The sequence below is a fragment of the Microcaecilia unicolor genome, chromosome 10 (assembly GCF_901765095.1).
Source record: "Microcaecilia unicolor chromosome 10, aMicUni1.1, whole genome shotgun sequence".
Lineage (NCBI taxonomy): Eukaryota > Metazoa > Chordata > Amphibia > Gymnophiona > Siphonopidae > Microcaecilia > Microcaecilia unicolor.
Window position 1 is genome coordinate 186,319,642 of NC_044040.1, and position 23,411 is coordinate 186,343,052.

A 23,411-nucleotide genomic window follows, 5' to 3' on the forward strand; every position below is an offset into this window, starting at 1 on the left:
GCGCTGCATCAGGGGGGGGCGCTGCACCCAGGGGGCGGGGCAAATCGGCGATCCACCCCGGTGCCAGCCCCCCTAGGAACGCCACTGGTTAGGACTCTTCAGCTTGGAAAAGAGACAGATGAGGGGAAATATGATTGAGACCAAATGTAGATAGAGGTGCTGAAAAATGAAAGCCCTCTTCAGTAAATGACTGAAAAACTGTATACATAGGCCTTTGAGAATTTATGTATTTGACACACTCTCTTTTTGGAGTTCTTAAACACATGCACATATTCACAGCACAAATAAGCCTCCTTAAACAAAACAGTTGCTTATCTCAGGGGCTCTTTAGTCATTGCTCTATATCTCACAATGTTCAGGATTTGAAGTTTCATAGTGGTGCGTAAATAATCTCCAAGGTATGGGCATGATTATCATAATCATTGCTATCTTTGCAGTAGTTAATCTGGCCACTGAGCACTGCAAATGTTGAGAGACATGAACATGAACAGCAGTTTTGGTGAGAGGCCAGCTGCACTCTGTGCCTAATCAGAAAACTCTCTCTAGTCTTTCACGTCTCTCAATAGGAAAAGAAAGTTTTCACAGGGCTGCATCAGTAAAAGAGAGGGATGGAGGAGAAAGAGAGAGAATAGAAGGTGACAGGAGAGGTACCAGTGAGCACATCAAAAATATAGCCACCTTTTCTTTATACACACAAATGGGTTACCAGAGGACAAAGGGCACTTGCAGACTGTGATATTGTCAGAGCAGCTATGGATCATGCTTAGCATTCAGAGGCTTTATGGTGAATAGCAGTCTGGATCTCAAGTGCTTCTTTGAGGTGACCAGTTGTTGCTGCTTAAGTGCAGAGTTCATTCCTGTGACCTTCAAGGCAGTAGAAGACTGTATTTTGTAGCAATTGTCAGTGCATACAGTAAATTGGTCAGAGGAGAATGGTCAGGTGCAGGGCACCTCCTGAATCAGGGTTGCCAGATTCTTTCCTTGCTGCTTTTCCATCTGTTTCACACCAGTCTGTGAAGGTTATCATTGACAACAGAAGATGGTTTTAAACATACATGCATGTCACTTTTCTGCATCCTGAAACTCTACTCACCTTTCACTTCCTCTTACCTGCGACAAACAGCATCCATGTGCCAGGCTTACTTTGTATATTCTTTGGAAACAGGCAGGAGAAGCCAAGAGGAAAAGAGAAGAAAGCATGCTTATCTTAGAATGACCAAATTATTTAGCTTTCTCTAGATAAAGAACTTGGTCACACTGACCAAACTATTAGGAACATACTTTAGTGTTCACTTGCCACATCTTTTTGTATAACTTGTTATATATATATATATTTTTTTTTTCTTGCCTAGGCACCCAAATTATATTTATAACGTACAGGATCTGACTGATAATAAACTAGCGAAGAACAGGAAGCTAGTCTTACGTGCTAGCAGGAAAGCTGCATGTATTTGTTCAGGTTTAAAGATTCCAGAGCTATCAGTAACATGTATTTATAAGCAATTATCAGCATGGCAAAACAGTCGTCTTTCTTGTAAAAATATAACCGAATGTTATCTGTATTATTTTTTACTATCTACAAGTTCTGTACAAACCCACAAGGAAAACAACACAGCATTATCTTGCGGTTCCCATGAGGAAAGTCTGGGTGCAAGAGCAAGCCCACGTTTTTCTCAGGATCAGCTGCTCCATTCCCTTCCAAGCCATTCTGCTGCTTTCTGATCTGTACTGCCAGTGCTGCCGACCAGCAAATTCTCACAGCTGTGCCCACTTACATCACTCCGAGGAAGGACATACCGGATTCAGACAAATCTTCCTTCCAGATCATAGAGTGCTTTTGATTGTTCTCTGAAAGAAGTCTGCAGCTTTCACCTGGGCTATTTATTGTCACTTTTCTTATCATTGACTTCAGATTTGTACTTCATTTTAGGCTGCCTGGCATTTTACTTCTAAAGCACCATATATATACATATGTGAACAGTTACAGTAACTAACATAAGCATAAACCTTGGCCATAGCCTTGAGTCAGCCTAGGATGGTTGCAGATTTTCTTTGGCAGCTGATACCAGAAAGCTGACCCCTGAGAAGGAGAAAGTACCTAATTTTTAATCACATTTTCTGAAAAACAACTATTCTTTTTATCATAGCAGTAAGACACTTCATTGCATCAATTATTATACAGCAAGCAAGTTCTGGCTATGTGTGTGTTGTTCTCTTTCATAACAGTTAATATAGGGGGGAATTCTATAAATAGTGCTCAAAAATCAGTGCTAAGCAGTATTCTATAAAGGGCGCTCCGAGATAAGTGCTCTGTATTGAACAGTGCTTAGCACTGAGTCTTGCGCCTAAAGTCGAGCTGAAACTTGGTGTAAATGCTGGCACTCAGCTCATGGCATTTCAGCATGTAAATGGCACTATTCTATAAAACTACGCACAAATTTTCAGAATGTCCCTGACCTGCCCATTCGCCTCCCCTGGCTCATGCCCCCTTTTGGAGTTGTGCACTTTGGGATTTAGGTGCTCAGGGTTATAGAATGGCGAGCAAGCAGATGCATGCGCAAGTCCAAATTAGTGCCAATTAAGTGAAATTATTGATTGATAGGCCCATTAATTGATACTTGATGCTCATTAACAATTTGGTGCATGTATCTTGGATCCGCGCTTAAATTTCAGCACTGATCTTTTGGAGCCATATAATCTGGGGGATAGTGTCCTAGTAAATGACAGCAGATAAACATAGTAGATGACGGCAGAGAAAGACCTGTACGGTCCATCCAGTCTGCCCAACAAGATGAACTCATATGTGCTACTTTATATGTATACCTGACCTTGATTTGTATCTGCCATTTTCAGGGCACAGACCGTAGAAGTCTGCCCAGCACTAGCTCCGCCTCCCAGCCACTAGCCCCACCTCCCAACCACCGGTGCTGCCACCCAATCAAAAGTGGTATGAGATTTGAATTACAAGACGTATGAGGAGAGACTTGCTGACCTGAACATGTATACCCTGGAGGAAAGGAGAAACGGGTGATATGATACAGACGTTCAAATATTTGAAAGGTATTAATCCGCAAACAAACCTTTTCCTGAGACGGGAAGGCGGTAGAACTAGAGGACATGAAATGAGGTTGAAGGGGGGCAGACTTAAGAAAAATGTCAGGAAGTATTTTTTCATGGAGACAGTGGTGGATACTTGGAATGCCCTCCTGCGGGAGGTGGTGGAGATGAAAATGGTAACGGAATTCAAAAATGCTTGGGATAAACATAAAGGAATCCTGTTCAGAAGGAAAGACCAAACAGCCCTCCTAGTTTGCGCATTTAAATATATTGCTCTCCACAAACTCCATGTCCCCAAAAGAACTTAGTCTTAAGCCTAACTTCAGGCAGATTAAAGTACGTACATTAATTGTAGATATGGAATCAAGCCAACATCTGCAGATTTTTAGGTGTATGCACTAACCAGCTTGCTATACTAGCGCCTGTTCATAAATGATACTTCTCAGTTGTTGTAGTCACTCAAGTATAACTTCTGCATGCAGCAGTAGTAAGATAATACATGCCCTGATGTGCCTCATTATGCATTGCAATCTGCATTTTTGTTTACAGCTACTTTGTTTATTTTCTCACATTTAAATGTATTCTGTAAGCATTTTGACATGCTTATAAACTAGTTTTTAAAACTGTTTATGTATCTCAAATGTGTTATTTACATTAATCACCTACACTTTTCAAAATGTTCATACTCTTACAAATCAGCATGATATATTTTTCTACCCTTCAATCTGTGTATGTGTTTATCTGTGACAGTATACACAACATTGCGCTCTCTCTCTCTCTCTCTCTATATATATATATATATATATAAAATAGTGATATGTATTATAGTTATATGTAATAAACTACCTCTTAAATTCTTCTATCACACAAAGGCCCTTATTTTAGAAGCATCCCATGTGTAAAAAGCAACTTTTACATGTGTACATTTAGCCATTTCACAAAGGAAGCTATTTACACACCACATTTATATTGCCAAGAGGCATGGTGGAGCCAGAGAGAATGAGTGGTTTGGATGGGTCTATCTACAGGAATCACTGATCTTACAAGGGGAATCCACCCAGATCAAAAAAAAACACCCAGCTTTTGTCGTATATACATACCTTCAGGCATGAATGCTTTCTGTAACTGACAATTGTCAATGCTGAGATCCCCCCCCCCCCACACACACACACCTTTGCAGGTCACCTAATCCATGGTATAGATCCACCTGATAATTCTTGCTAGCCTTCTGACTCCCCATCCCTTTGATGCCCCTGAACAGATCTGAGCCCCCCCCCCCCCCCAAAAAAAAAAAGATAGACCATCCACCTAGACCCCCCCTAACATACACACATCAAAGATCTTTCTCTGGGGCCCTCCCTACAGACCCCCCCCCCCCCTCACACACACACCTTTTTCCTGGTCCCTATCATTTACCTTACCTGGTGTCTAGCAGGAGCAAGAACAATGCCCACTTGCTCCTGCCCTTAATGTCCTAGGCTTTAAAATGGCCGCCATGATCTCTAATAGTCATCTCATAGTACTACTGCTAGGGGTCAGGCTTCCAAATGAGGATTTTTAGAGAAGGAGAATCTCTCCTGCTACTTCTAGACACCAGGGACCCAGGTAAGTCTGAGGATGGAGATCCAGAGTGGGGGCAGGAAGGGACTAGAGTGGTTCTTTGTTGCCAAGGGATGAGGTGGGGGGCCCTTCTTTCTAGAGGGCAACATTTTTGAGTAATCTTTGCTACATCATTAAAAACTTACAATTAATGAAGGAAAGGAGATTTAACGATGCTTAAAGAAAACTTTAGTAGTCAGATCCAGTAGCATAGCCAAACAGAAAATTTGGGTGAGTCTAGGGGAAGAATGGGTGGGCATGGAAGGTTCTCTGTGCCGCCTGCCCTCTCCCCTTCCAGTGCACCCCATTCTCAAGCCCCACCAGCTGAAGACCTCCTCCAGTCCTCTGAAAGTACTGGCAGCATTCCCACCGGGACCTACATATGCTAACTTCTTGTGCAAATGCGAAAACTGAGCGTGTGCTAGGTGCTAGCCTAGGTCTCCCCTCTCTCTGAACCCCTCTCCCCCACCCACATGTTCTACCTTAAATGGTGTTGCTCCCTTGAGTCTAAAGCTCATCAGCAGTGACAGCAATTTGCCTGCCCTGCCAGGGTCTGGCCGAGAGCCTTCCCACTGCAGGATCATACCCTTGCAGAAACAGGAAGTTACATCAGAGGGGGCAGGATGCTGCAGAGAGAAAGATCTGGTGCCAGCCCCTGGCAGCATAGGTGAATCATTGCTGTTGCCTACAAGCTCTAAAGTCTAGGAAGAGACATTGTTTAAGGCAGAACGTGTGGGTGGAGGAGAGGGGTTGCATTGAGTGAAGCCTTTCAGGGTCGTACACTGGTTTGGTGCCGAATAAAAGTTGTTTTTATCAACCTCTGGCTGCGAAGATTTTCTGGTCCACCCCTACTTTTTGGTTTGGCTTTTACATAGGGTTTTTTAACCTCTACCTTTGGGTTTGATTTGGTGCCTTTCAGGGAGTGTTATATCAGGTGATGTCCTTTGGAGAGGTTATGGTTAGAGATACTCCTTCGGAGGAACTTAGCAACCTGGAAGGTGTATAGAGGGCGATCCTTTTCTTCAAGTACTCTGGCCTATTTCCTTTAAGGGCCTTGAAGATCAGACATAGAGTTTTAAATTTAGCCCTTGGCTGTAAGCATTGGCTTCAGAATGTGCAGGTGAAACTCACTGATGTGCCCTGCAAGGGAGATAATCTTTTTGGACAAAAGGTCAAGGAAGCAGTGAATTTTTATTTGTTGCATTTGTATGAGATCAAGCATTACTATTCAGCACTTTTAACCCTTTCTTCAGTCACTTTTGACTCGGATAAGGCAAGGTCAATGGATCCTATGCTCTCAGTGGATTCAGGCCATTCAGAGCTTGCAAGACATCATCCAAGTTACCCAATGGTTTATGGACTCTGTCTTGGTGGCTAATCCAGACAAATTTGGTCAGTCTTCTCCTTTTTAAATTTCTCCAACTCAAGTTGTCCTAACCTCAGATGTACCCAAACTGGGCTGGGAGGTCCATCTAGAGGACCTCCTCACCCAGGGCCTCTGTTTGCTCAAGGGGAACTTCATCAGATAAACTTTCTACAGCTAATGCAAATCTGTGATGTTTTAAGGGCTTTCAGAGATGACCCTCAAAGGATAACAACCAATTAGTAAAGCTGAGTCTAGTCCTTAGTTCTAGAACCACATGAGTGGTCCCTGGACAGATTCTGCAAAATTCTGTTGCATATCGTCTCTGCCTCAGTCATGATGCTTCTCCCTGCTCACTGCCCTGCATGGGCTTCTTAAATATCAGTGTTAAGTCAGAGTTCTTTTCTTTACATTTAGTATTTCCTTATGTTTTTCTGTTCTTATCTCCCATTGCAATGCTTCTTGCACTCTTTGTTCTGTAAACTCAATTATTTTACCTCAAACATGCCAAGCCTCTTCTCATTTTTGACCTTTTTCTCTCCTTGTGTCTTTTATTATTTGAATGATTCTAGATTGTCATCCGTTAACCTGGTGCCTTGGATTAGGGCTTCAAATAGTTGAATTATCTGAACTATATTTTGCTACTACAGTTACTTTACAATAATTAGGTAGGCAATTTCTTTTCTTGAAAGAATATTATAATTCTGTTAATGAAGAATCAAGAACAAATCTATATGGAGGACAAAACATTTATAGAAGGGATGCACACGATTAACCCAAGAGCTGTGGCCAGATGATAAATAGCCTGGAGAGGGTCCTTCTGAGATTTTACAAGGGTGAGTTCTGAGACTGAAGAGCATTAGGAAGAGGAGAGTTCCCCAAGATTGAAAACCAGTGGCATTATATTTTTCCAAACTATCTGAAAAAGTGGCTCCTAGCTCTCATCGCCTCTCCAGCTCCCATACCACCGGCACTGTGATAAGGAGAAGCAGGTACTCATATTAACTGGCAAGTCTCAAGAACAGTTGTGTAGATGCATTGGGTTCCCCTAAGGAATCTCAACCACTATTTTGCAGCTTAATCCAATGTGCCATTAAAAATTGGTGTTTAATTGCATATGTCTGATTAAGAGAGTGCAAGAACCCGCTGGTCTGTCATCCTGCCCAACTCTTCTACCCAAATTATAGCTACGTCATGCAAGGTTCCACTTTAGGAGTCACAGACCAAGAAAGGGATCTAGGTGTCGTCGTCGATGATACGTTGAAACCTTCTGCTCAAGAGATCCAAGATGGCCGCGATCTGCTAGGACGTCCCATACCTCGTTCCTGAGATGCCGAAGCGAAGAGGAAAAGTAGCGGGTAGAGCTTCCCCGCTCCCGTCTCCTTTGCCGGGTCCAATTGACCGTTTTATGAGGCCACGGACAATTGTGCAGCATAGCAGCACTCCGCCGATTGGGAACGCCGGCGAACAGGAGAATTCGGCTTCCCCCGGCTTTGAAACAACGTTGAGTCCTGCAGCGCGAACTCCACCTCCCCAACCGCTCGGCGCAAGCTCCTTCCTCTTTGACCCTACAGGGTCCCCCTTGGAACAAGGCACGGGCCCAGAAGAACGTCGGGGTGAAGCGTCATTTCTAACTGAGGAAGGAATGGAGGGCATTTTGCCCAAAGAACCACAGCAAAACGAGGGGAGAGAAACTGAGAGACGGAGTGAGCAGACTTCAATAAGGTTTGAATTACCTAAGGAACTAGTGGCCAAACCAAAGGAAGTAACTTTAGAAGTATTGTGGGACTTGATGTCTAATTTGGGACAAATTTTCCTTAAACAAACTAACGAACTTTTACCCAGGGTAAAACAGGTAGAAACTGATTTACAAAAAGAGGGAGAAGAGATTAAAACTTTAAATGAAAAAATTGACCAAAGGATTATGAAAGTTGAAACATTACAAACTACGATTATAAAAGATGTGACAAACCTCAGACAAAAAATGGAGGTTTTTGATAACTTTACTAAGAATTATAATCTGAGATTTGTCAACTTCCCAAGGATACAAACAGTTCTCCCTCTAGATATGTTGAAACGATATTTCCGTGAAGTTTTGAATATTTTGGAAAAGGATATTCCACCCTTTTCCCAAGTCTATTATGTCCCAGAGAGGAACATTAATCCAGATAATGAAAACCCTCGGATATTTCCCTTCTGCTTGAGACCTCTGAATCCCAATTGGCGACTGCTGCTACATTAGTGGCGTCAGTCGCATTGATTCCTGATAAGAATTGGATCTTCCGCCTTTTTTTCCGCAATAAGGATAAACCCTTTATGGGTTTTAAAATTATGCTATTTCCTGATGTCTCGAAAGAGACAAGACGACGGAGGAAACAATTTTTGCTTCTCAAGCCTGAAGTTTTGCACTTGGGGGGTACCTTTTTTCTTACATACCCCTGCAAGTGCATAATAAGGCTGGGAGGCAAGAAGTATATGTTTACTGAACCTGCTCATGTGTCATCACTTCTAGCCTCAGTTAAATTGGAGAAGCAACATTAGAAGGTGCACAATATCTTAGCAGAGATTAATTTCCTTTATTTTCTCCTTTGTTATATTTCTCCCTTAGATTTCCTAAAATCTTGGATCTCCCTTTATGGACTTGAGTGTCTTTGAATTTTGAAAGTGTAATGATTTAATTGCTCTTTCATTTCTTTATTTTCCTGTGTAAAAGATTTTCTATTTGATTGACACTTTCCTAAACAAGAAGTTTCTTGTAAATTTTGATTAAACGAATAAATAATAAATAAAAAAAAAAGAAACCTTCTGCTCAGTGTGCTGCTGTGGCTAAGAAAGCAAATAGAATGTTAGGTATTATTAGGAAAGGAATGGAAAACAAAAATGAGGATGTTATAATGCCTTTGTATCGCTCCATGGTGCGACCGCACCTCGAACATTGTGTTCAATTCTGGTCGCTGTATCTCAAAAAAGATATAGTGGAATTAGAAAAGTTGCAGAGAAGGGTGATGAAAATGATAAAGGGGATGGGACGACTTCCCTATGAGGAAAGGCTAAAGTGGCTAGGGCTCTTCAAATTGGAGAAAAGGCAGCTGAGGGAAGATATGATAGAGGTCTATAAAATAATGAGTGAAGTGGAACGGTTAGATGTGAAGCATCTGTTTATGCTTTCCAAAAATACTAGGACTAGGGGGCATGCGATGAAGCTACAATGTAGTAAATTTAAAACGAATTGGAGAAAATCTTTCTTCACTCAATGTATAATTAAACTCTGGAATTCGTTGTCAGAGAATGTGGTAAAGGTGGTTAGCTTAGCGGAATTTTAAAAAGGTTTGGACGGCTTCCTAAAGAAAAAGTCCATAGACCATTATTAAATGGACGGGGAAAATCTATTTCTGGGATAAGCAGTATAGAATGTTTTGTACTTTTTTGGGATCTTGCCAGGTATTTGTGACCTGAGTTGGCCAATGTTGGAAACAGGGTGCTGGGCTTGATGGACCTTTGGGCTTTCCCAGTATGGCAATAAACTTTGCTTCATTGTATTATATTGGAATTGAGAGTTCAGTGGCAAAACTTAAAAACAGTGTAGATATTAAAGCAGTGATTCAGACTGTTTTACTGAGAAGAAGTATTTCATAGGGAAACTGGATGAGATTATTTTTACTGCTCTGGTACTTGTGTTAGGGTTTGATCCAATAGAGGTTCTCAGCACCAGTCTTCTCGACCTCCAAATAAGTCTGATTTTCAGAACAGCCATAAGAAGTATTAAAGAAATTCATACATTTCATATTCAGTCTTCTAACCATGTAATAAAGTTAGTATAACGTTATCCGGACTCAATATCAGCTATCCAAATAGCACTGGCTGTTGGTACTGAATCCAGATATTTGGCACCAGCCATGATCCGGACACCAGTGCTGACTATCGAGATGTATTTTAGCACGCTGACTGGCTGGGGCTGATTATAGGTCCAACTCTGTATCTCTTTATTAATAGTATCTAATTTGTCTTTGTCGTTGTTCAGTTCTGGAGACTAAAGGAAGAATCAAAGGAGGAGTGGCCTAGTGGTTAGGGTGGTGGACTTTGGTCCTGGGGAACTGAGGAACTGAGTTCAATTCCCACTTCAGATATCAGTCCACTCAAACCGAAAAAGTAATTAACAAACAAAAAAGTTACTTTTTTGGTTTGAGTGGACTGATATCTTTATGATTGGCTGTGGAAAGTTGAACTTCATGCATCAGATCCATCCAGAGACTGATGGGTTATGGCTCTCAGCCAGCAGGTGGAGATAGAGAACTCCGAGTGTAGCTGAAAAGCGGTGGACTTCAAATTAGTAGCTGTTGCTCCTTTTATGAACCAAGATCCCCGTAATCTGTTTGCTGAGATGGGTCCGAAAAACTGAAAGACAGGGAGCAAGACCGGTGTTTGTTAGACGCAGACCATCTGACCCTGACGCAGGCGACGAAACGCTGGCCAATGTTGGTCTTGGTCGCGTCCAGCATGTAACTAACTAAAGAAGGATTGGACCATGTAAAAGCTAAGTAGCTGATACGTATTAACTTTACGATTGCCCATCATATACTAAAAAAAAATTTATACAAAAAAGAATAAAAACATATGTTTGGGACAGGCTGCTTTATAAAAATGGGGGGGGGGGGGGTGTTGCCAATGATGAAGCGGTCCAGCCCTCATGAGCTCCATATATAATAGAGCCGGGGGCTTCTTGAGGCAACATCTCCTTTAATCAATTTAATGTATCATTTTTTGGTCAGAAAATTAAGCTGATGTTGTTTTTTGTATATCTCCTCCATATTTGAATTTATTATCTTGCTTATATACAGTCATCATCATCATCGCACAATTAAGATATTTTATTTATTTATTTCCTACTGCAGCTCCTTGTGACTCTGGGCAAGTCACTTAACCATCTGTTGCCCCAGGTACAAAATAAGTATCTGTATATAATATGTAAACCATTTTGATTGTAACCACAGAAAGGTAATATATCAACTCCTATCCCTCTTCCCTTCCCTTAAGGACTGATAGTCTCTTTCCTTCTCACCCCCAGATCCAACATCTCTCCCTTTCTCAACCTTCCCTCCCTCTCCTCTTCCCCCAGGTCCATTATCTCTATTTATGACCTGGGGCCCATTAACTCTGTCTCTCCCTCCCCTCCCCCCCTATGAGCAGCTTTTGGAGCTCACTGCCTCAGTCATACTCCAGTTTCATTTACAGGTCTCCCCTCCCCCAGGCAGGGTTCACCATCTAACCCCCCCACCCCCCCCCCCCCAATAACCCCCACTGGTCTACCTTAAAGATTGTCTTCTGTTGGTCCTGGGAGTGGCAGCATTGCACTATGCTGCCTGTGGCCTGCTCCGCTTTCTCTCTGGCCCATCCTGCCGCCTCTGACATCACTTCCTCTTTCTGCCTGGGCAGGACAGGTCAGAGGGAAACCGATAGTATAGGTTAAAAACAAAAATCTCCCATGGGAGAGGAGAGTTTCTTTCATCTACGCTGTCATTTAGCAGACAGTGTTTCAGTGATTACCTTAAGTTGCATATTTCTTTTTAAAGATTGGATTGCACTTTTTTTGATGTTGTATACTTCTTATATTGTATGAATTTTTGTCCAGATGTTTCTTGACCCCCGCCGCAGGCCTATGAGCCGAAACACAGTTCATGTCGGGTCACTTTTGCTGTGAATATATTAAAGATCATCTGCCACCCATCACTCACTTCGTTCTGTGTTGCTTCTACATGTTTAAGTACCCCGTTTGAACAATTTGATGGTTACTGAGACTGAATAGCAAATCAGTAATGTGAAATGTTAACATTTCTAGTGGAGATGCAGCCAACCAAGCAGCCAGGTCTGTCCTAGAAGACCTACAAGCACTGGTGTAGCAGAGTCTGTCTAGGAGGTTGGACATTCACTGAACAGCCATGCTAGGTTGGCAGCTCGTTAGATTATTTGCAAAGCCTTGTGGTTAGACAGGGGTGCTGAACGTCAGTTAAGTGAGGGATCTCGTGTGCTCATCTGTCCAAGTTTATAGAGTACAAAGAAGAAAGACATAACTGTCTTGGTTTGTGAAGTGATGATATACCGCTGGCAAAATCTTTGGAATATATTCTCAGCAGTGTAGGCGGGAATGATGGGGCAGACTGAATGGGCTGATTTGTCATTTTTTTTGCATCACCTGCTGTGTTGCTGCTGTCTTACGTTATAAAAGATATACGTTTTGATATTCATGACTTGGTTTCCTTTCTCGATGGAAGGAGCAAAGTTTATCATCAAATTGTCTTCTGCTGCAGCATTTAATCTCTTGGTTTGTAAATGATAAGATTTTGCAATGAACAATATATGTGTGTACTATATTAGTAAACAACCTACCTGCTATTTTTTATATTTATTCATTTGAACACTCTACAGGACAGTCAAACTATCAGCATTACACAATACATTTCTAACATAATACTGAAAATATTGATTTCATGTCAGAACATGTTTTGCTATATAATACATCAAAACATGCAGAGGAGTGGCCTAGTGGTAAGGGTGGTGGACTTTGGTCCTGGGGAACTGGCACAGGCAGCTCCTTGTGACTCTGGGCAAGTCACTTAACCCTCCATTGCCCCGTGTAAGCCGCATTGAGCCTGCCATGAGTGGGAAAGCGCAGGGTACAAATGTAACAAAAATAAAATAGATACTATTGGAGATTCTACATGGAATGTTGTAATTCCACTAGCAACATTCCATGTAGAAGGCTGCGCAGGCTTCTGTTTCTGTGAGTCTGACATCAGACTCACAGAAGCAGAAGCCTGCGCGGCCACATTGGTGATCTGTAAGGGCCAACTTCTACATGGAATAGCAACATTCCACATAGAATCTCAAATAGTAGCAACAGTGGAGGAGTGGCCTAGTGGTTAGGGTGGTGGACTTTGGTCCTGAGGAACTGAGTTCGATTCCCACTTCAGGCACAGGCAGCTCCTTGTGACTTTGGGCAAGTCACTTAACCCTCCATTGCCCCATGTAAGCCGCATTGTGCCTGCCATGAGTGGGAAAGCGCGGGGTACAAATGTAACAAAAGAAATATGTAAAAATAATTTACCATATACATCAAACTCATTTATTAGACCCTCATCTTGTAGTTTGTGCTCGGACAACAATCAGCACAAACAGACTTTTTTTTCCCCCCAGTAAAGGAATGTTAGAAAAGCTTACATTTATGTTTAAATCTTTTTTATTAGCAGAAATATAACAACAATTCAGTAAGGTATACAAATGCAATAATTCCTACCAGTAACTAAGATCACTAAACAGTTTTAATTTTTCTCCCCCTTCCCCTCCCTCCCGCCCCCCTGCTACCCAGCTTACATTCCTTGTCAATTCTATATTTACCAAACATTATGGGTGATAACAAAACAGATATACTGCAGAGCAGATAGGGATGCAACTTCCTCATGGTGAACACATTCTAGAAAAATTAGTCTAAAGCTTACATTTAAATTAACACTGATTCATTCATCCTAGTAGGAGGCTTTCTGACTATTCAAGGACTCTTATTCTAACCTTCTGTACACTGCCTTTGAGTAAATCTGTTCATAAAGACAATTAATAAATCTCATTAAATAATTTAAAAAAAATAATACAATAAAACAAATAAAAGATTGTTCCCCATTTGGTTTCTCTATCACTAGTACAATAATGACCACTAGGCAACAAATCAGAAAATGTAGTTTTGACTGAAAACGTTCAAGGGGTTTATAAAAATTTGTTATAAAATGACCCATCTTATCGGTGCTTACATTTCTAGCATGCAGTTAAAACCTTACAGTGCTTTGTAGTTTTGATACAGTGTATGTATAAATAAAAAGACGCTTGCTTTCTAGATGGAAAATGAATTAAGAAAAGAACGAACCCAATGCGCTACTGATCTAAAAGAAAAGATTAGCACACTTAAAGATGAAGCAAAAATGGAATTGGACATTGAAAGACAAAGGCACGATGAACTGATTAGAAAATACCAAGAAGAACTAAAAGAACTACAGATGAAGGTTTGTTTAAATATTTGCATATTCTTTTTTTTTTTATATTTTATTTATCGTTTTTATACATAGTAAACAAGTCTAAACTTGTAAAGAAAAATCCACTATTACAATTAAATCTAAAGATATTATTCATAACACAAATTAAGTATTATAGCTTCATTTAAAGTCCACAACAGGAGTCCAAGATTCCTAAATAGGAGAAAACAGGTAATAAACTTTATAAATCAAATTTTCAGATACAGACGAGTTTCTATTCGACTTTACTTAACTAGGAGCTCTCTTAGATGTTAAAAAAGATGACAATTGGTCAGGATCAAAATAAACATATTTCATGGCTTGATAGGAGATTAAACATTTACAAGGATATTTGAGGTAAAAAGTTGCGCCAAGTTGAAGTGTCCCCTGTCTCATCTGTAAAAACGTTTGTCGTCGCCTTTGCGTTTCCCTCGCTAGATCTGGAAAAACACAAGTTTGCAAACCACGAAAGGTTTTTTCTTTATTCTGAAAAAACTTCATTAAAATCCAGATCTTGTCCGAAGGTAACGCTACTGTGGCCAACATAGTGGTTGGTGTTATCTGTTCTGAATCCGACATTCCAAGAAGGGCAGAAACATCCAATGGTTGCGCATTCTGAATATTATTCCTTTGTAAAGGATCCAAATCCTTCACAGGTATATAAAAAACCTGTGAAAAGGGTGGCATATCTTTATCTTCTATCTCTAGAATTTCTCTGAGGTAATTTTTTAGCATCTCCCGAGGGGATAAATGTTTGCATATTCTAATTACTGTACCATTTGATTTACTGTACTGTTTGATTCTTGAACCTGGTTTCTGCTTATCAGTATAACAGGGGCTCTGGATGTTATGAAGGCACCATTCACAGCCCCTGGGAAAGTAGTCCTAACCATCATTTATCAGCAACATTTATAGGTGGGATTCTGAGTGCTTAAGGCCTTCTCCCTCAAGGACTGAGGACCCGATGCACAAAACTCTGACGCTGTAGGGAACAGCGCTGGAAAAACACCAGCTCAACAGCAAGTCATGGCGCCATTTTGAATCGTTTGGTGCTCCGTTTAGCTATTTTCAGCATCATGTTTTGGTGCTCTGTTCCTGATGAAGCCTTGATGTCGGGGTGAAACGGAGGTGGCCCCCGCCGAACATAAAGATAAGAGTGCTTTATTCATATTATCAAGTTAAGTGTTCTCACTTTTTTTGATGCTGTAAATTTAATAGTTCAGCAATTAAGAATCACATTTTTTTGTTAAAGCAAGATAATTATGCTAACACATAAGGCAGCTTAATGTTTAAAAAAATCTTAAAAAATTATTTTGTGGAGTTTTTTTATACCCAGTGATAGAATCTGGGTGTGTGTTATTAGTAACCTCGCTCTAAACCTGCAACAGTTTGTCCCAGGTTTCTGAGGGTTTTTCTCCACTTTAATGCACTTTCTTTGAAGTTTTGTCTCCTGGAGTCTTCGTATACTCTTGGATCTCCATGGGCTTACTGATCTCTCTCCTCTCTTCTGCTTCAGTGTGATCTTTAAATGCTCCTGCTCCTTCTCCTCCCTAGGAAGTCTCTCCTCCATTTCACTGAAGTTTCTTCGCTGACATTTTTTCCCTTGAAATAAGAGGGCAAGGGGGGTGGGCCTAGGAAGGTTTCTCCTTTTGCTCCAGTTTCCCTCTTACAACACCCATAGGAATATTATGGACATCTACACGGTTAGCGCATGCTAAAAATTAGCATGCGCTAAAAACGCTAGTGCACCTTTGTAAACAGGGCCCTATGTTTTCACAGCCTGCGTATCCCCAGAAATTCAGTGTCAGAGCCTGTACATGACCCAGCATTGAATTTCTGGGGATAATGCCAGCAGCGATCTGAAAAACGACGCGTGCCACCAGCAAAATATCTACCCCTATGAGTTTACTGTGTGCCCAAAGTTGAATAGTTCTTTCAAATCTAAACAAATAGAATGTGTAAATTTTTTAAAACCTTAGTTTTTGCTCTTTGCTTAGATACCTGTCTTGATCGCCAATGCCAGTGATGTCCTACGAGCAGAAGTAGAGATTCTGGAGAAGAAACTGCAGGAAACTCAGAGCAAACTTAGAGAGAAAGATAAAGCAAAAGACAAAGAAATCCAAAGTCTTAAAGTGTTGATTTCTGAACTTGAGGTTAAGCAGAAGACACAACAGGCCAGTAGTAGATCAGCTATTGAAGAAATGTACAAAGAAACTCACAAGAAGTCGGAAGAACTGAAAGAGTTAAGGGAAGAAGTAACGTTACTGAGACAGCATTTCAACCAGGCTGAAGAAGAGGTGGGAACCGAATCATAACATATCTAGTGTGGGCACAGTGGGCCCGATATTCAGATTGCGGGAGTTAGCCGGGCTGACTCCTTCAGTCGGCGCTGAGCCCGGATCTTCAATGCTGGGCTGCTTCCAGTGATTGGCATTGAATATCCGGATGGTGGGGGGGGGGGGGGGGGGGGGGGGGGGGGGGGTTGGCCGGTTTAAATTTAATCGGCCAAGCCTATATTCAGCACTGGCTTAAGCCTATATTCAGCACTGGGTTAAGTTTAAACTGGCCTAAGATATACCTGCTATTTTGACCGCCAAACTTAGCCGGCGCTGTGCTGGATATTTTTATTTATTTTTATTTTTGTTACATTTGTCCCCCGTGCTTTCCCACTCACGGCAGGCTCAATGCGGCTTACATGGGGCAATGGAGGGTTAAGTGACTTGCCCAGAGTCACAAGGAGCTGCCTGTGCCTGGCCCTTGCAGATCACCAATGTGGCCGCGCAGGCTTCTGCTTCTGTGAGTCAGGACGTCAGACTCACAGAAACAGAAGCCTGCGCAGCCTTCTACATGGAATGTTGCTAGTGGAATAGCAACATTCCATGTAGAATCTCCAATAGTAGCAACATTCCATGTAGAATCTCCAATAGTATCTATTTTATTTTTGTTACATTTGTACCCCGCGCTTTCCCACTCACGGCAGGCTCAATGCGGCTTACATGGGGCAATGGAGGGTTAAGTGACTCGCCCAGAGTCACAAGGAGCTGCCTGTGCCTGGCCCTTGCAGATCACCAATGTGGCCGCGCAGGCTTCTACATGGAATGTTGCTAGTGGAATAGCAACATTCCATGTAGAATCTCCAATAGTAGCAACATTCCATGTTGCATCTCCAATAGTATCTATTTTATTTTTGTTACATTTGTACCCCGCGCTTTCCCACTCACAGCAGGCTCAATGCGGCTTACTTGGGGCAATGGAGGGTTAAGTGACTTGCCCAGAGTCACAAGGAGCTGCCTGTGCCTGAAGTGGGAATCAAACTCAGTTCCTCAGTTCCCCAGGACCAAAGTCCACCACCCTAACCACTAGGCCACTCCTCCACTCAGCAGATAGCCGATTATATCGCTCAATATAACCGGCTATCTGTAAAGCGCTAACTTCTAATATTCAGTGGAAGATAGCCTACTGTCTCTCGCTAAATTTTGCCAGATAGCCGGTTAAGTGCCGTTGAACTGGCCAGAAGCTAGCTGTTCCTGTTCCGGTTAAACGGTTTTAAATACCAGACGGAGCATGTCAGTTTCTTTAATCTCTACTAGAGGAGTGGAACAATGAGCTGACAACCAGGGTTCAAATCCTGCTACTCCCACTAACACTCTTGTGATCTTGGTTTAGTATAGTTTCATATTTCATTGTTCACCTATTACAATCTCTAAGTGAATTACATAGAAATAAGACACATCATCTGCACATTAAATTAAAATCAACAGAACAATAACAAAATAAGTTACCACATTAGGCCAATTGAGGAAACTGTCAAGTTTTCATTAAGAAAAAAGGTTCTTTGAATGTCAGTGGTGATGTAAAATGTTATTTTCATCCCAATGATTAGTGAGTTGCTATAACAATTTAGCTAAAAAAAGGAAGATTAGTTGCTGGATGATAGCTCTCCACAGATTGCACATCCAGAGTTTTCGTTTTCAATATAGGCCTCAAACTGCTTGCTTCAGCGGTGATAGGAAACTACTAGTCATTAGGGAAGCATTAACAATATCCCTCATGGGTAGTGGAAGATCCTCTCACCCAAGATGAGGGAAGCGGATTATTAAAGAAAGTGGTGGAATTCAAGGACAGCGAGGCATCTTCTAAATGTTCACCACTAGGCAGGAAACATTCTTCCCACTTCTGAGTGTGGCTGACTCCATTGTCACAAAATCATTAATTTGCTGAACTGCGACATTTAAACTATTATAGTTGGTCAAAACATTCCTATAAAAATATTTCCCAACACATCAGGATGGGGACTTGAGAGTTATTCTCATGAAAATGGCCCGTCATTTTATGCGATAAACCGTAGAGTTCTTTTGGCAAATTTGCAGAAACTTCTAGTCTACAAGCACAGTACTCCTCCTTACATTGTTTAACAGCCCTACAGTAATAAGTGGTACAAGTTTTGTGCAATTTTAAATCCTGGACATAGCATCCCATGGTTTATCTGTCATTTCAGAATTCTTAACTCTGGTCTGTACCGAGGCAATCTTTTATCAGACTGCAGGTTTTTTTCTCTCATAGTGGAGCTAAATTACTGTAACAAGTACTTACTCCTTGCCTCAAGTATGCCCCACAATGTCTAAAGACAAACCAGCAGAATTAAAAATTGTCTTTAATAATACCACCTTAAACATATCAATTGTTAAACCTTTTTTTTTTTTTTTTTTTTTAAATCCCGGTAGGTCGTCTTTCTAGGAGTATGATCCCTATGAAAGGAAGCCCAGAATGGTCAAATAAATGTAATTTAAAAATGGTCCTACCAAGGGAGCCTTAAAAATCAAATTTTAGTATTATCCCTCTCCTCTAAATCCAAACTATGACCCTACTTATGTGTGCTTAGACCACATTGATATTGGGCACACATATCACTTTTGCACTTTTTTGCACTTTTGAACCTAACAGATCAGTTTGAATATTAAAATCCCCAACCACCAACCCTGGAGTTCTGAAATAAAATCCCCAAGCTCCAAAAATGTGCTAGATTGGCTAAGAAATGGAGGATGATAAATGATTAAAAGAGCTCTATCTTTCATCTTTAAAAATGTTACCACCAAAATTTCTACCCCACCTATTTCACCTGCACAAAACACTCCTATTGCTAAATCTTGATGAAATAAAATAGTAAGCCCCCTCCCCCCTTACCTACACTCCCCCAAGCAAAGCCTCTGTAACAATTAGGTTAAAGCTGATTTAAAGTTCCTGTGTCCCTCTCAGCTATCAGTATCTCGCATTATACTGAGTCAATGGAGCTGATGGCTCAGTATCAGATCATAAATCGGAATGATTTTATTTTTAACTGAGCAAACATTCATCAAAGCTTCTGAGAACAATGAATAGTTATTCACAAAGAAAAAAGAATTAGCTTCTGGTAGCTGAATCACATTTGTATGATCAAAATACACTTTCTTTTAAAATTTCCACTGGCCCCCACAATACAGGAATTGTCTCCCCAAACTTTCAATCCTACATCTATAATCGTATAAGAAAACTAGTAAGAATACATCTTTCTTTTTCCTTACAGAAAACATTTCTCCAGGAAACTGTACGTAGAGAGTGTGAAGAACGCTATGAGTTGACGGAGGCTTTGAGCCAAGCAAGATCACAATTGTTGGAGCTCAAGCGACTTGGTGGCAACTTACCGTATTCACAAGGCTCTTCCAATCGAATCAACTTAAACTCATCCTGTTCTTCAGTCGTTAATAAGGGGAAGAAGATCTGTACAAATCCATCCTCCAGTAAAGGAACCAAATTTACAGGCCTATGTAAGATGCCAAGATCCATGAGTACACCAGCCACTTTTCAGCACAGAAGCAGTGGCAATAAGGGTTTGCCTATTCTACCTTCCCCTCCCCATCCTAGAGAAAAAGAATCTTCTGGGGCTGGAAACCGGCAAATAAATACCATTCTGAGAAGAAAGTCAAATCAACTGTGACTGGTAGAACAAGTCAAGCTCTGGAGATGAAAGTTTCAGCATATCAAAATGCTCCGTGCATCAAATGAAGTTAACATGGTGGACCTGCCGCATCAGGGAAATGTGCTTTATTAGCTTTCAGGGTTTCTTAAAGAAATGAAACTGGCAGAGTGGTTTAAGTTGTATAATTTTCCTTATTTACGTCTTATGTAAACTAATGAGGACAGCAAACGAGATCTTGATTTTTGCAGAAGGATTTTTAATGCTTTTCGACATGTGGCAGAAAAGCATTTGGGGTGAGTCTGTGCCACCCGTTGCCCAGCAAGTAACACTGCTGAAAGCAGTCACACCTGATGAGGTTGAAGTGCTTTTCAAAGGGATCCTATTAAAAAAAAATACTCCAAAGCCAGGCATACACCTGGTTTCTTTTCGAAAGCTCTGTAGCATGAGTTGGAGTGTCCAGAGCCAGAATCACACCTTTTATGACATTCCCCCTTGTGCCCAAGCCCCACCCACTGTGCCACAGCCACTGCAGGGAGGAACAAGGAGTGATTTTTGTGCCTTGTACACTCACTCCGCTTGCACAACACTCGGGATAGCCCTGATTATGAGGCTCACATTGTTGAAATTTTCATGTCTTGCAGGCTTCCCTGTATCATCTGATAATTTTTTGAAAGCAGGCCTTTATGCAGAGCTGGCTCAACTTATGGACCAAGTGAGGCACTGGCCCAGGGTGTCAAAATCCCAGTCTAGCATCTCTCTTCCCCTTCCTCTGTCCCTCTGCCTGCAATTCAGTATGTACTTGATAGGAGGGAGAGAAGGAGAGATGCCGAACTGGGATGTTGACGCCTTTTATCATTGGGGGGGGGGGAGGGGGTACTTGAGAGGAGGAGATACTGGATCACCATCAAGAGGGGGGGAGTGGAAGGGAAGATACTGGATTGTGGGGTTGGCTCAGGGCATCACAGTCCCTTGAGCTGGTCTTGCCTTTATGTGCAATATATGCCCTATGAAATTACTCCTATTTAACAGTAAAGTACAGAAAACAATAAGAAGCACTAAGATCTTTCAAAACCGGGACACAATTCCTTTAAGGGTTAAACTTGAAAAACAGTCTTCCAACGGTGACCCAACACGGGTTGTGTTTCAGCGCCTGCGTCAGGGGTCAGATGCGATGTGTCATCTAATGGATACAATGTGCAGCAATGGAACTTGGCCCCATGCACATTACTGAGTTGCTCAGTGTGTGTTAAGAGCTAGGACTTGTTGCTTTGGTTAAATCGATCAAACGGTAAAGTACACACAGTGACAGGAATGTACTTACTTTTAGGTGTAGGTGTTTTCAGGGGCAGATTTTGGGCTGTGTGGGGTGGAGTCACAATTAAATTGTTAAACAATGTGTGAACATCGAATTTTTTTTTTTTTTGTTACATTTGTGCCCCGCGCTTTCCCATTCATGGCAGGCTCAATGCGGCTTACATGGGGCAATGGAGGGTTAAGTGACTTGCCCAGAGTCACAAGCGGGCTGCCTGTGCCTGGCCCTTGCAGATCACCAATGTGGCCGCGCAGGCTTCTGCTTCTGTGAGTCAGACTCACAGAAACAGAAGCCTGCGCAGCCTTCTACATGGAATGTTGCTAGTGGAATAGCAACATTCCATGTAGAATCTCCAATAGTATCTATTTTATTTTTGTTACATTTGTACCCTGCGCTTTCCCACTCATGGCAGGCTCAATGCGGCTTACATGGGGCAATGGAGGGTTAAGTGACTTGCCCAGAGTCACAAGGAGCTGCCTGTGCCGGGAATCAGTTCCTCAGTTCCCCAGGACCAAAGTCCACCACCCTAACCACTAGGCCACTTGTTCCCAAGCAGGTGTAAGCATATGCAGGTTCATTTTACATGTGATTTCTGCTTTTTTAAAGACACTTAGGTGCCCATCAGGGGCATTTTCGAAAGAGAAGGGCGCCCATCTTCCGACACAAATCGGGAGATGGGCGTCCTTCTCTCAGGGTCGCCCAAATTGGCATAATCGAAAGCCAATTTTGGGCGTCCTCAACTGCAGTCCGTCGCGGGGACGACCAGAGTTCACGGGGGCGTGTCAGAGGCATAGCGAAGGTGGGACTGGGGCGTGCTTAAGAGATGGGCATCCTTGGCCGATAATGGAAAAGAAGGGCGTCCCTGACGAGCATGTGGTCTACTTTACTTGGTCCATTTTGTTTCACGACCAAGCCTCAAAAAGGTGCCCAAACTGACCAGATGACCACCGAAGGGAATCGGGGATGACCTCCCATTACTCCCCCAGTGGTCACCAACCCCCTCCCACCCTTAAAAACAAATTTAAAAAATATTTTTTGCCAGCCTCAAATGTTATACCCCAGTATGCAGGTCCCTGGAGCAGTTTTAGTGGGTGCAGTGCACTTCAGGCAGGCGGACCCAGGCCCATCCCTCCCCCCCTACCTGTTACACTTGTGGTGGTAAATGTGAGCCCTTCAAAACCCACAACAAACCCACTGTACCCACATGTAGGTGCCCCCCTTCACCCCTTAGGGCTATGGTAGTGGTGTACAGTTGTGGGGAGTGGGTTTAGGGGGGGGGTTGGGGGGCTCAGCACCGAAGGTAAGGGAGCTATGCACCTGGGAGTAATTTGTGAAGTCCACTGCAGTGCCCCCTAGGGTGCCCGGTTGGTGTCCTGGCATGTGAGGGGGACCAGTTCACTACAAATGCTGGCTCTTCCCACGACCAAATGCCTTGGATTTGGTCGTTTTTGAGATGGGGGTCCTCAGTTTCCATTATGGCTGAAAACCGGGGACGACCATCTCTAAGGTCGACAATCTCAACATTTAGGTCGACCATCCCCGACCCTATTATCGAAACAAAAGATGGGCGCCCATCTTGTTTCGATAATAGCAGTTTCCCCGCCCTTTCACGGGGTCATCCTGCGGGGACGCCCTCAGGAAAACTTGGGCGCCCCATTCGATTATGCCCCTCCATGTGTGTTTGGAAAATAGATGCCCATTTGCCTGTTATAAAATTACCCTCCTAGTAATGATTTTCTCAGGGGTTCCTGACTTACAGCCTTTCCAACTTGCTTCAATTTCCCCATTGCAGCTGAAACGGAAGGTGAAGCCAGCCCTGACCTGGAACCTTTATAATTTTATAGTAAGAAAATAGCCATTGCTTATACCAGAGAACTTTTATGTTTCGTATGAAACAGGAGAATCCTTCATAAATTAGCTTTTAACATGTCATTGCTCTGACTTTATTCCTGGCCAAACAGAATCTTTTGGAACTTCCTCTGTGGATACATTTTACATATTGCTTATCATGGGGGGGGGGGGGGGGGCACTCAGGTGTCCTGCAGTAAGTTCCAAATGTACACATGT

General features: G+C 42.2%; 1 protein-coding gene across 3 annotated transcripts in view; it reads left to right on the plus strand.

Moving 5' to 3' along the window:
* The window catches only part of LEKR1 (leucine, glutamate and lysine rich 1), a 178,144-nt gene extending 157,949 nt beyond the window's left edge, over nt 1–20,195 (plus strand). For all 3 annotated transcript variants that reach the window (XM_030216985.1, XM_030216986.1, XM_030216987.1), the window contains 3 exons: nt 13,903–14,067; nt 16,074–16,373; nt 19,640–20,195. In XM_030216985.1, coding sequence (XP_030072845.1) covers nt 13,903–14,067; nt 16,074–16,373; nt 19,640–20,050 — 876 coding nt within the window. In that variant the 3' untranslated portion in view covers nt 20,051–20,195. The remainder of the gene's footprint in view (nt 1–13,902; nt 14,068–16,073; nt 16,374–19,639) is intronic.
* Nucleotides 20,196–23,411: the final 3,216 nt, after the last annotated feature.